Source organism: Anarrhichthys ocellatus, unplaced genomic scaffold (assembly GCF_004355925.1).
Source record: "Anarrhichthys ocellatus isolate YVR2014 unplaced genomic scaffold, GSC_Weel_1.0 scaffold35, whole genome shotgun sequence".
Classification (NCBI taxonomy): domain Eukaryota; kingdom Metazoa; phylum Chordata; class Actinopteri; order Perciformes; family Anarhichadidae; genus Anarrhichthys; species Anarrhichthys ocellatus.
This window is the reverse complement of record NW_022280065.1, coordinates 2,751,805-2,765,576: the sequence shown is the minus strand read 5'-3', so window position 1 is coordinate 2,765,576 and position 13,772 is coordinate 2,751,805. Positions and strand designations below refer to the sequence as shown.

The 13,772-nt window shown below is 39.0% G+C and overlaps 1 protein-coding gene across 2 annotated transcripts; it reads left to right on the top strand.

Moving 5' to 3' along the window:
- Nucleotides 1-3,356: 3,356 nt before the first annotated feature.
- On the top strand, nucleotides 3,357-13,712 carry LOC116393792 (phosphatidylinositol 4-phosphate 5-kinase type-1 alpha-like). 2 transcript variants are annotated; one of them, XM_031866406.1, is made up of 17 exons: nucleotides 3,357-3,514; nucleotides 3,910-4,058; nucleotides 5,135-5,176; nucleotides 5,363-5,397; nucleotides 5,601-5,687; nucleotides 6,153-6,283; nucleotides 6,408-6,525; nucleotides 6,789-6,941; nucleotides 7,237-7,536; nucleotides 7,703-7,923; nucleotides 8,007-8,090; nucleotides 8,278-8,326; nucleotides 8,434-8,518; nucleotides 9,239-9,406; nucleotides 9,568-9,808; nucleotides 10,348-10,426; nucleotides 10,521-13,712. In XM_031866406.1, exons 2-17 carry the CDS (start codon nucleotides 4,010-4,012, stop codon nucleotides 10,524-10,526), a joined length of 1,848 nt encoding a protein of 615 aa, XP_031722266.1. In that variant the 5' UTR covers nucleotides 3,357-3,514; nucleotides 3,910-4,009; the 3' UTR covers nucleotides 10,527-13,712. The 2 variants fall into 2 exon arrangements, with proteins under 2 accessions (XP_031722266.1, XP_031722268.1); XM_031866408.1 differs by lacking the exon at nucleotides 5,135-5,176 and having other exon boundaries at nucleotides 3,358-3,514.
- The last annotated feature ends 60 nt before the right edge of the window (nucleotides 13,713-13,772 follow it).

Below are 13,772 nucleotides of genomic sequence, written 5' to 3'. Positions count from 1 at the left end.
TGGATTCCCCATTTGTAAATTAAGTATTATATATATTACAAACCAATTATTAAGGAGTTGTAGATGATTAATAACATCCAATGCATTTTTTGGCAAATGTTCACTCACAGTCATAGCTCAAATAAATTGTGTCCTGAGTTGATTTCACAGCTTCTAACATGTACTGTAGTATTCTTTGTTTGGGAAATAAAGGATGAATAAAGACATTAAAGTTCTCATGTTTTTTGTTACTGAACAAGCTACTGATAATGGACTTGATATAACTTTAGAGAAACGGCAGGTTGGCAGCTTCAAATAAGAAAAACAATGTTGAGTTTTGAAACAAGTTTAGTTCCTCAAGTCTTGTAATAAAAACAAAAAGTCACTAGGGGTTGCTATTGGATTTAATAATTGGGTGTGGGACATTTACAGATCAATGAGATAATGAGTGTACTGCACAACCAGAATAGCAATGTGAAGTTAAAGTCACAATTAGATATTTTTAGAAAATCTTTAGAAGATGCTTTGTATTGTCGGGTAAAGTTAGGAAAGTAACATCCCGCGAACTGTCAGCTGTTTGATAACAGACAACACAACCTTGGTGATTACTCATAGACATTAAATTACAGCAAACCTTAAGCTTTCACTGATAATATCTGCTACATTTTCTCTCTTACTTGCTGCACACAGAAGGGAGGCACGCATTGACGAGTTATATTCAGCAGAGAAAGTTTGTATTACTAAATAAGAACTGACTCATTTGATCAAATTAATCCCTCCACAGATATAGGATTTTATTTGATGATATTCTTTTAGGGTTATGATGTCACAAGTAACAACGGACAAAAAAACCTTAATAGAAGCTTCTTGTGTAACAACGACCTTTAGTACAGCCCAATGGACTTTCACTTAGCTGTTTTTTCAGAACCATGGACAGCGCTGCTTCAAAATAGTCTCTGATAATGCTAAGTTCTAATGTGAGTGCTCTGATTAACAATGATCTTTTTCTAATTTTGAGACAGTACGTATATCGTTGTTATTTAGCCCCTCTGAGGCTAAATGGTTTCATCAAGGTAGCATGTTTTTTATATTACAACTAACTGAGCAGCCAATTAAAAGAGAAATCCGTTCTGCAATTATGCAATTATGCTTATAGGGCAACTTCAGCACAACGTTTCTCATGTTGGATGGCATGTCCAATTCCTTCATGTCCTTAATTTGTTCTGATGCATGACAGCATCCCCGGAGAAAAAGAGCAAAAGCCTGTAATGCTTGAATATCATCACCTTTAATGTGTCCATACAAGTGTCCAGCTGAAGACTTTGTCCATACAAGCAGAAGACATTTTTTTGTTAATTTCCAAAATGTTCTCGGAGAAGAGCTTTCTTGTATCCTGGAGGAAGATGTTGGCAGCTGCGCACTATGTCTCCTTGCTGACCTCTGTTGTATTGTTCAAGAAAGTGCAGGCAGTTGCCAAAGTTGTCTTTTCCTCTACTCCATTTTCAAAAGCTCTGATGAGGTACTGAAGAGGATCTCCATTAAATACTGGAATGTCTCTTGGTGGGAGAGAAGATGAGAGATTTTGTTTGACCAATAAAGCAGTAATGTCATTTTGTCCTTGCATGATATTAACAATGTCCCTGACAGTTATCAATGAGCATTGGCGTTTGAGAGTGCATATGCCCCGCTGAGTCTCTCTGTACATGAATGGGTATGGATGCTGGACCTCAGTTGAGTTTCTTGCACTTGATCTGTAGCTTGAGTATGGGCATTGGTTCTGACTGATATTTTAGAAACTTGTTCCTGTGTGTAAGAAGTCAGTTAGCTAACTTTTAGGAATGTAAGCAGGCACAGTAGGATTGAGATTACTGGTGTTTTGAGTATTAGCCTTTTCAAAATAAGAGTGCATTCCATCTGACACTATAGAGCCATTCCTTGATGCACTGGCCTCCAATATGGGAATTTTAGCATTAGAAGCCGCCATCTCTGTTTCCAATGCAAGTCTTTATTTTTCCTTTCTCAGTTGTTCCTCTTGTGCCTCTATTAAATGTTGTTTCTCCAGTGCTGCAACACACCAGCTGCTCTTTCAGCTTCAGCCATGATGCTGCAGAGGATGCTGTAGAGACACGGGATAATTGAGATGAAGTTTTTGTAAGGCTTGATTTAGAGGGTGAGACATTGGAAACACTGTCCTCGGGTCCAACTTCCTCCGAGTCTATCACATGTACATGTTCAACACATTTCATATTTGGTTGTGCATATGGTTGACCAGCATCAACGAGCCATTTTTTCATATTTTCTGCAAAATCCCATTAGAGTTTCCTTATGTCCTCGAACCAATGATTTTGTTTTTCGACTTCATCCTGGAGTATGGGTAAGCTTAAAAAAAGATCTGTGCTCATCTTTTACTTCATCATAGCACCTAATGAAATTGGACAATTCACATTGCAGGTGTGTGACATTTTCATGGGTTTCCATAAGCACCTGAAGCCTTTTCATATGTGTGCTTGCTTGCTTGCATTTTGACTTTCTTACTGCTTGGCACTTTCTATGTGGTGAGCCGGCCACTTTGAAGTGAGTTTGAGGTCTCTTTTTTCAGACAGCATAGACATGTTGCCCTCTTTCTTATCATTAGTGACATTTAGTGCGCTCCTCCTTTAACACAAGCGACCCACACTGTGGCATAACCATACAATGCTTCTGTTAACAATCACAAGCACAGTTCACTTCTTTCAATTCATCATCACCACAACCGGAAAACAAATGCATGAATGAAAAGAGACAATTTATCATTCAGTCCGAAACTTATTCCTCACAGCAGGATCAAAAGCTAACACTCATTACGTGGCAGTTCACACCAACAGAGTTACTAGGTTTCTAAACCGCATTCCATCTTGTTGTGTGCTCCTGCTATGGCGTGGATTGTCGTTCCTTTGTTTGGCATCTTGGCGAAAGATCTAACAATGCGCATCAACATTAGGTCCAGAGAATCCAACACATTTTTTTCAAGGGAGGTTATTTTACTTTATGTAGTGTTTATTTGTCAGAGAAATAATCAAAAACAAAACTTACATCAAAAGGCCACTTATGCACCATTTTAGTTGGATTGTAGGATTGTAACTCAGGCAAGAAATCCAATGTCCAGTGGTGATTTGCAGTTTAGGTAGATTCTATTGTAGTGATCAAAAGCAAACATTTGTCCTGCAGTCTCTCTCTGGTAAAAAAACAAAACATGTCCTTCCTGGTGCATCACCTGACATTGACACACCTGCTACCTGTATCCATTCATAGTTGTTTGATGACGTGGTGCACACAATAAAACACCTTTGTTTTCTTTTTTGGTTTTCCTGTGACATTTGTGTTTTATTCTGAAAGAACCGGAAGTTTTGTTCTTGCCCTGGCTGGTGGTGCATAATACAAAACTGCTGCTTCCGCATTGCTTCCTTGTTTATTTCGTTTTTACGAAAAACAGTGCCTTTAAAGTTGAGTTTTTCTTTCTTTGGAAACGGCGAAAACTACTCCACGAGGTTTTCCAGTGAGTTGGCGCTTTGTTTGTAATGTTGTTATTTAGTTATCAGTGTGACCAGCTTTGCTAAAGTTAGAAAAGTTGAATCAGAGTTAGCAGTTAGCTAGCTTATTTAAATTTCGCAATCCAGACACCAGTGTAGGTTAACGTGCTAGCGTGTTACAACATGCACTGGTCTTACCATTCATTACATCCCCCCACAGTTACATTATTCACAGACGGTTAGCAAAACGTTGTCGTTAAAAACTACCGTTAGTCTCTGTCTCCGTCTTGTTAACGTAACAAACTGTATTTTCAAATCCTCTAGTCCAGCAACAGAGCCAGTCAACGTGGCGGTTGTCAATATTTGTGGCATGGAGTCATCAGAAGTGTTTGCTGTTAACGAGCTACTTTTGTCTACACAGATCCCCAACTACTAGAAGTGCTCACGCAGAGAAAACTGATAACGTCTAACCAGGATTTGACTTTCAACACATCCGAGTTTGAGATCAGGTTTCGGTCTGAATGGCCACAGCTGCAGAGGAGCCTCCAGAGCTGCAGGGCCTCTCTGGTAGTAAGTACTAACGCTGTATTTTTACACCACTGTTTCATGAAAGGGATAGATCAGATGTGTTTGACACGAGTTATTCACTTAGATAATCTAGATAGATGGCCATTAGCTCAGGTTATGGATCCTGTGGACGGGCAGGTACCAGCACGCCAACGGCTATTCAATCAGTCAGTCAGTCCTGTGACAACCTCATAACTGTAATCCTCAAACGATCTTCAATACTGGCTCTATTGTTTGTATACAGTCTATTGTCAGGTTTTTAGGCACACCTAGCTGAAGCTAAAGCAGCCCAACACTTGTCTGATGCTTGTTGTTTTCAGTTTTTGTTAAAACCTTCAGTGAATTATTGACTCAAGCTTATAGTCATTTTGGAGGTTTTAATGTGTGGTGTTGTTGAACTCCATTGAGTTATAATGAGATGTGTTGCTATTATACTATTAAGTCTTATTGAAATAAGTGTGACGGACCAAAAAAAGAGTAATGTAAATAGTATAACAGACTACATTATTCACAACTGTGTGAAATCAACAGCAGTAAATGGGGCCATTTAACAAAAACTTTTAAAGTGGAACTCTAGCGATTTTGTATTATAGTTCTATTAAGTTGTGGGATTCATACGCGTCAGATTGAAAAGATGAATAGTCAAAATACCCAAACATCCTGACGTTTAGTTCCTGGTATGGGTCAAGCTCTAAAAAACAGAAAACGGGTTCCTACATTTCCGGTAATGCGACTTTAAAACTCTACACCCCCGGTGCTTTTTGTTTTAAAGTTGCGCTCTCTTGATGACATCACAACATCCTCAGGGGTTTTATTTTTTCCTTTAAGTGTAAAATCAGTGGAGTCCCCGTTAATAAGTGAGAAAAGCAAACTGAAATGTAGACAGTGACATCATTTTGTTGTGTCACTTTCTGAAGTGTTTCTTGAAAGACAAAAGTGAACTATTAAGGTCTAATGTTCAATTTGGACTCCCAGGAAAATAACTATCCATTATCGATATCAAGACATTCATTAGCCTTTTATGAATTTACTTAAATAGTAATAGAATACTTATCTAATTCCTCCCATTGCACTCGAAGACCTGCAGAGTCAGTTCTGGAGGAGACTGTCTTTTCTCAGAGGTAATGAACGAGGTGCGTCTGCACGCTTTCTTTTCACCATTATGGAATGGTGGAAGCTGTTTCAAGCTGTGTTGTGTAATATTAACGCATCCAGTGTGAGAATTACATTTGTTTGATTAACTTATTTCTTTCCCTCCTTGTGTTTTATTTTCTAACTTTCATGTTTCTTCCCCCTTTTCACTCGAGATTCGGCTGGGACCCGAAAAAATGCTCCTCCCGAGGTAAGAAATAACTGATTCGTTTGCAGGAAATGCGTAATCTAGCTCTGTGACTGTTGGGAAACGCATTGCGTTTGTCTTTACAGAATTTACAGACATTTAGCTGACACACCCTCCATTCCTTCCTCTTTGAAACATGAGGGTATTACTTCACAGCAGACTTTCTTTCCGCTTCTATTTCATTTTCCCGCCATGTTTTTACTCAGAGTCCAAGCACCAGCATGACTCCGGCCATGAAAAAGACCATCGGCCATCGTGGAATTGATACCACTGGGGAGACGACGTACAAGAAGGTGGGAGATCAGCCTTCATTGACTGAAGCACATTTACATTCACTCACTTTTGAGTGCAACCAACAATAATTTGCCTTATCTATTAATCTGCCAAATATTTTTATGATTAATCGCTTATTCTATAATATTTTTAAAAGCCAGAGGTAACATCTTCATATGTCTTGTTTTGTCTGACCAACAGTCCAAAACACAACGATATGTAAATTGTAAAGATAATGTTTGGTGCCTTTGCTTTAGAGAAGACTCAAACAATTAATAAATTAGCGAAAAAAGTGCAGATTCATTTTTTGTTCCCTGATTAATCAAGTAATTGTTGCAGATCTATAGTCACTGTTAATTTATGAAAATATGTCAAATCTTTCTTGTCAAGTCCTATTGCTTATGATTGGTTAATAATATATAAACCATAGACAGATCTGAACTGTATTTGTCATTTGAGTCATGTCAGTTCGCTCTGTCTTCCAGACAACATCTTCAGCCCTACAAGGTGCTATCCAGTTAGGCATCGCTCACACGGTGGGCAGCTTAAGCCAGAAACCTGAGAGAGACGTGCTGCTGCAAGACTTTGAAGTAGTCGAAAGCTTCTTCTTTCCCAGGTAAAATTTTGAGTTAAAGACAAGTTGTAAAGATGATGGTGTTCTGTCTATACTAAATAATTACTCCTTTAATTAACCTCCTTGTATGTTATCTAATCCTCTGCCTCTTGTCTTTTACTGGCAGTGAGGGCAGTAACCTAACACCAGCCCACCACTACGGAGACTTCAGGTTCAAGACGTACGCCCCAATGGCCTTCCGGTACTTCAGAGAGATGTTTGGCATCCGACCTGATGACTACATGGTATTCTTGTTTACTCAGCATCTGTGATAATCAGAAAATGTGCTAGCAGAACAGTAAAACTCTGAGGAAAGTGAAATAACTGTGAGAAGAGAGGTGTGAAAGAGTGTAACCAGGGAAGCGTGAAATAATTGGGCATCGACACACTAGGTGTGGGGGCTGCTTACGATGTAAAGTCCTAGCTGACTTGTTTTTAACCAGTGTTCATAGTTCTTTAGTTTCTATAATATAACATTTCTAACTACTGTGCTCTGGTCTGGTGACAGTACTCTCTGTGTAATGAGCCGCTGATCGAGCTATCGAACTCCGGGGCGAGTGGATCTCTCTTCTACGTCTCCAGTGATGATGAGTTCATCATTAAGACCGTGCAGCACAAAGAGGCGGAGTTTCTGCAGAAACTGCTCCCAGGTTACTTCATGGTAAGATCTAATGATTGGCTTTAATAACCTTGGGCATTTTCCTTATTTTCTGACATATTGTAGACAACATGATAAATCAAGAGAATAATTTACAATGACTATTGTTAATGTAAATAATCATTAGTTGCGGCACTAAAGGAATCGTACCATTTTTTACTATTTTTGACGACAAGCTCTGGCAAAATATTGTCTCTGCATTGTTTTTTTTCCATGGCTAATGTGCAACATGTAAGGCTGTTTGGATTTTGTTTTAATATTGTACTATCCTTCTACCATCCTCTCTGCTCTCTTTCAGAACCTGAACCAGAACAAACGGACCTTATTACCAAAGTTTTATGGACTCTGCTGTGTCCAGGCAGCGGGTAAAAACATCCGTATAGCAGTTATGAACAATCTGCTCCCGAGCGCCGTACAAATGCACCTCAAGTATGATCTAAAGGGCTCCACCTACAAGCGGCGGGCCTCAGCTAAAGAGAAAGAAAAGTCTGAGCCCACATACAAGGACCTGGACTTCCTGCAGGACATGCAGAATGGGCTGATACTGGAGGGGGACAAGTATAGTGCTGTTTGCAAGACCATCCAGAGAGACTGCCGGGTAAGAACTACAGATGAATGCCTGTCTAAACATGAGGCTACAAGTGGGATAACTTCAAATTTATTTACATAGATTATTAGTAAGACATATTTACATTTTTCTCATGTATTTTCCTCCTAATTCATTTGTAATCACTGGTCTGGTGTGTTTTTTGTTTTCCATTCAGCTTCTGCAAAGTTTTAAGATTATGGACTACAGCCTTCTGGTGGGAATCCACAATGTAGATCAAGCCTGTCGAGAGCAGGCCAGCAAAGAGGCGGTGGCCGGGGCCGGGGCCGGGGCCGTGGACCAACGGAAGCCACAAGGTCAAAAGTCCCTGTACAGCACTGCTATAGAGGCCATCCAGGCTGAGGCAGGGAGCATGGGATCACCGGAAACAGAGGACCAGTGAGTGACGTGTTTCAGTGGTCATGTTTACTGAGAGTAATGACGGAACACTGAATGATATTTCTTTTTCTTTGATTTGACAGAACGGGAGGAATCCCTGCACGAAACTCAAAAGGCGAGAGGCTGCTGGTGTATATTGGTATTATTGACATTCTGCAGTCCTATAGGTAAACAGCACACGTTTGTATAACTCTAAAGCCTTTGTGCAGTCAGTGACGCACGAAGGCTACACAGCCTGCATAGCAAAAGCAGCCCGTTAGCAAGGCAGCGGCAGCTTCAGTGCCCTGTCTGTGTCGTCTACACAGGATGTGTTCAAGCACAGTATTGATCTATGCTCTGTGTGGTGTTTTTCAGATTAGTGAAGAAGCTTGAACACTCGTGGAAAGCTTTGGTTCACGACGGGGTAGGCTACATCCTCTACTACATCATCTAGCCACAGTTAATTGTGTTTTAAATTAGTTTGAATTTACATTTCTCTAAGTAAACCCTGTAATCTTTCCTCTTCTGTAGGACACTGTGTCGGTACACAGACCGAGTTTCTATGCGGAACGATTTCAGAAGTTCATGTCCAATGCAGTCTTCAAGAAGGTCTTATGTAAGTACATATTGTATCCATGAATGTATGCGGATGAATACTGTGTGGCACAGATCACACCTGTGTCACCTCATTGCTCGGCGCATTTGTTGCTTTCATTGCCTTTAAGCACAGGGCTCTCTCCTGTCATGGTGCATTGACAGTTTGGGAACCCTGTGGGGAGCTTTCCTCAGAGGAAACGTATTGTTGTCTTGGACGTGCAGAGTTTCAAATATAGAAACAGCTGCTCAAACATCCTGCCAAGAGCAGATGATGACTCTTGTTGAATTCATTAACATCACTCAACATTCTAGACTGCTGATGAAACAAATATCTGCTGCCTTCAGGTGGCAATAAAGAGTCAACCTTTGCTGCATGTTGTCTCCCTTTCTAGTCTACCTGTTCTAACTATCTAATAATGGCAAAAAGGGCCAAAAAGAATTGTAAAAAAATAAGTCAAATGTCAGCGAGTTTAAAAAAACGTAGATCAAAAGTGGAAAGTTGGACTAAACATGAATAATGGTGTTTGTTTGATTTCAGAAGTTTATGTAGGTTTCCATTCACCACTTAAAGTGACCAAAATATCACAGAATACATCTTGACACCAAGATTGCATTGCCACACCCTCAGACGTGCCTCTCTGCCCACTGGGTTGCACTATTGCCCAAACACAAAAATTGAGCCCATAATGTCAGTGTCATTTTTTGGCCTCTTAAATAATACTTTTCCTCTTGTATCTAGTAAAGACATCGCCGTCTAAGAAGCGGCGTGCAGTGACACATGGTCCTTTGAGGAAGACACCTGGTGCCGGGCCTTCTCTGATGACCCAAATGAGCAACAACAGCCAGCACTCCAACCTCCAACATCAAGTCAGCTCTGACACCAAAGAAGACACTGAAGGAGACAACGGTAAGAACTCGAAACAGGATTTCAGGTTTCAAGTGAAGTGCTGAAATCTAGTTTAGTTTTTTGATACCGGCAGTCCTCCAGCATGTACCAGCACGTGAAGTGTTTCTTTCACAACACAATCTTAACACTTTTCCAACCCACTCCACTCCCGTTCCACCCAGTCATGCATTCAGATCGTCCTGACCTCCTCCCAAAGACCTTACCGCCCAGCAACGCTGTTGGCACCGCTGTTGGCACCGCTGTTGGCAACGCTACTGAAACCACCGCCGCCTCCTCCTTGGGAAACCCTGGATTTCTTCCCACAAGTCAGCCTCCGCCTCACTCTGAGGACACCTACAAGCCAGTGGAAGTGGATTTAAACAACACTCCGAGTAAAGACCAGGAGCTCAGCTCCCCCAAGAAGTAAGAGGGAAAACATACATTAAGAATAGTATTTTCATATGAGAGCTCGTCAGACGTATATGCATATTCAAATGTGTTTAGGTCTGTCATGGATTATAGTGTCTAATGATTAAATGTGTAGTCGGATATTTACAGTTTGAACTCAGATTCAAGTCTATTATCTTACATGATGCCAGTGTTAATAATGATGGTAATTATTAACTGTGCAAAAGGTGTGTACACATCCCAGCTCACATAGTTTGAGTGGCTGTGGTTTGTTGTGTTGTGGGTGGGAGTGAAGGCTGCCGTATAAATGTCGTTTAACCAGAACCTCAAGAAAAGTCAGCATGCATAACGGCAGTGCAGCATTGTTAAAAGTGCCATCTAGTGGCAAACATCTCCATCATGCTAATCTCAAGTAAACCTTGGCTAAAAAAACACAATTAAAAAGTATTTCGAGTTTTTTTTTTGTATATTCATTACATTTTTATACACAAGTAGTAGTGTTTCTTATTGTGTGAAGGTTCGATTCACTTACACTGGTCTTTTGTTGTTTGCAGAGCTCAGTATGACGAAAGTATCGGTTCTGAGGATGTGATCTCACTCAGTGACATTCTTCCTCAAGCAAGCAAATGCTCTGTAAGTAGCTTAAAAGTTTTTAATTTCTTGTGACAGATTTTGCTTCTGCCGAGTGTTTTTTTGTAACTTGTGTTCATTGCCTTTTGGTTTTTAGGTGTAAAAGAATGAACTTAAAGGATCCGATCCGAGACTTGGAGGAAGTCATGGGCGTGGATGAATTGTTACGAACCCCCCTTTTGTGTGATTTGAGGTAAAGTTTACTGTGCATCAGCGAGACCAAGCGGACCATTCAATGTTTTTGTTTGCACTATGATATCCAAATCTCAACATGGTATGGGCATGTCAGTGGGTGGTTGTGTTCCGACACTAGTAATTGCGGGTACATTAATGCTGTGGTTATTGAACACTATTATTCATTTCATAGGAATGATTCTATGCACAACCAGATTGTTCTTGGCACTGATGTTTAAACTCGGCCAGCATTTGATGTAGAATGTAACATGAGGACTTTGCCTTATTTGAGACTGTCTTTATTTAAGTGTTTCCTGAATTTTATTGTCTCCTTTTTAGAATTACTTCCTCCTTTGTGTTTACCAAATGCTGTAGCACATCCTTGTACATACTCGTTTCTGTAAGTGTCTGTCCCACCACCCAAAGGCCCGAGCCGTTTCCTACTACATGATTGACTAAGATGTCTTAACACAAAACCATATTATTTGGGTTGGGAACACAGTTTCAAATAAAACATGTTTTTAAAGCAATTTCTGTATATATATACTTGGTAAGCTGCCATTTTTAAAGCCTACTCTGAATGCAAATCATGCTGGAAATAGAGGTGATCCTCAGCTTGTGGTTTTTATTTAACCAATTATTCTAATAATGGACTGTGATTTCTAAATGTTACCTCTCATATTCAGGTCAAAGGGTTATATTAAAATGATTTTTTTATACTTACACTGTACAGTTTGATATCAGTTTCAGGTTTATTGTGTCTACTGGCTTATGTCTAAATGTGACCAAAGAACTGATACTCAGTGACTTGGGGCCTGCCTCATGAAGCAATACCAATGAGTTAGTCAGCTAAGTTTGAGGTTTTTTTAATATATATAAAAGAACCACCTCTCACAATTTTACATGGGCTTAATGAACAGAAACGCAGAAAGTGTCATGTACCAAAAAGCATGACATGATTACAAACGTGGTACAATCACTTTGTTTTTCATTATAAATTATGATATTTTAAATGGTAATATAGTAAATGTTTGCAGGATAAGCAGGTGTCCCACTGTGACTATAAAATAGAATAAAGAGTATTTCTATTGGTATCCAATGACATATTCTAACACTGCAGCCCTGGAGAAAATAATGTGATTTTCTAAGTAGGTATATTTTATTTAATAACAACAGAGCATCTGCATTGTTTGGGTAATTTATGTAAAGCATCTGAAACTAGCCTCCACTAATATCATCCAATTGCATAACCATTACACCACCGGCAGTTTCAGACCTGCAGTCCAGTCCAAACGGTGGCACCTAAAGCCAAAAAGCAGCAGCAGCAGCAGCAGTTTAGACCTGAAGATGTAGTGATTTGCACAACCGGCTGTCAAAGAAAGTGACAGCTTCAGCAACTTTGTCTAACGGCTCATGAGTGTAAGAACATTTTTGTTTGTTTGCTTCCTGTTGATATTCGTATCTGTTTGTTTTTATTTTTCAACATTTTGACCAGATTTTTGCTTGAGTGTTATTGTCTGTCCTTTTCTCCTAAGTAACCAGGAGAAAGAGAAGAAAACTAGGGTAGGATGCACTGGCCAAAAGAAATTTAGCAATATATGTTGGTAGGAGTTTTGACTTTTCTTCTGAATATTTAAAACTATAAACATGGGTGGTCCTGCGTTTTTATTATATTTTTTAAAATGTTACTCTCACACTCTGCATTAGTCCACTGGTAATAGTCAAAAAGCTATGTATAAACTTAATATATGGATTACTCAAATTTGAGTGATCTATTTTCTCCTTTACTTATGTCAACCACATATTAAAGCTGATATATTTCACACCGATTAAGATGTATGGCAGTTTGATTGTTGTATTATTTTCAGCTTTTTGTTTTCATGATCCCGATATTGATAAACGAGTTGTGCATCAAGTACTTCCTCAACATTACTCGTACTATTTTGTTGTATTAATTATGATCTAACCTTAACACAGCCTTGGTTGCTGCAATTTCCCAAAAGGGTTATCTTCTCCATCTGTCGTTAAATCAATTTTAGTTGATTTGTTGCATGTGATTGGATTGTAATTAAAGAAACGTGCGTCTGTCATAAGCTGAACTAGTAAACCCGGGGTTAACAGAGCCAGCTGTGTGAGCTGTGTTTGTACGGGTTATCCAAATTTGTAAAGAGAGATTTTTGAGACCGAGCCCAATTAAGATATAGTAGTAATGTTTTTCATTAGGAAAACATGGTGATGGCCGCCTGGTGTATAAAAGTACTAAATGGTTTGTCTGCCTTTTGTACACAAACTGGTAGACATTATTGGTTGTTTGATTCAAGCTGGGTTTTAGCACTAAACATGGATGTGAAATGCTTAAATGTTAATTATTGTTCGATGTTTTAAAATGCAGAAACGTTTTAGAATACATTTTTAGACAGCCAAATTAAATCAGTAGCTTGAAAGATGCTTCAACTATGCAACTAAATGATTTGTTTACAGCATATATACTGTATTCCTGAATGAATAGACAGTGGTGCAATACATTCAATTACATGACAAATTTCCGACCAAGAAAAGAAGAACATGCATCATTTGGGTAGTTTTATACATCCTGTTAATGGTATGTGGAGGTATTTTATTCTGCTCGCTGTTATATCAAACTGTCCGACCCTATTTTGAAGTGAAACTGTGTCTTATGGTATGAACTTTAAAACAGTTAGACATGCAGCCTATGAACCAAACATGTACATAGTCATATGTATTATAGTATTTATTACTGTATGTATTGCTCTGGTGTCCAGCATGTTTATTAATGAGTATTGATTGAAAATGTGCCTTTCTCTAGCACAACAAGCTTGTATCAAAGGCATGCAATTGTAGTAAAACGTGTCTTCGTTGTGATGGTTTTGATTAATATAACAATTGTGAAATCATCCTTTAATTTTTTTGTATAATTTGTTCATTAGTCTTCACTTGCCTTTGCATTATATACAGTAAATGTGTGCAACTGTATGCAATAATCACAATATTGCCTTTTCCACCAGAATATGTATTTAGAAGTTCTCTCTCTTGCTCTTTTGGTGATTTCATGTTTTTGTACACTTCTACCTGAATTTATGAAATAAAAAATAAATGTTGCTTTTTTTTTGATTGTATTACATTATACAGATGTTTTCTGTCTTTAATTTTGTTA

What these genes read in the sequence shown, in the direction of transcription:
- LOC116393792 (XM_031866406.1), top strand. Translation starts at nt 4,010, where the DNA reads ATGGCCACAGCTGCAGAGGAGCCTCCAGAGCTGCAGGGCCTCTCTGGT. An exon ending in GCTGCAGGGCCTCTCTGGTA is followed by an intron (nt 4,059 to 5,134) that starts GTAAGTACTAAC and finishes TTGCACTCGAAG; the next exon opens with ACCTGCAGAGTCAGTTCTGG. An exon ending in GAGACTGTCTTTTCTCAGAG is followed by an intron (nt 5,177 to 5,362) that starts GTAATGAACGAG and finishes TTTTCACTCGAG; the next exon opens with ATTCGGCTGGGACCCGAAAA.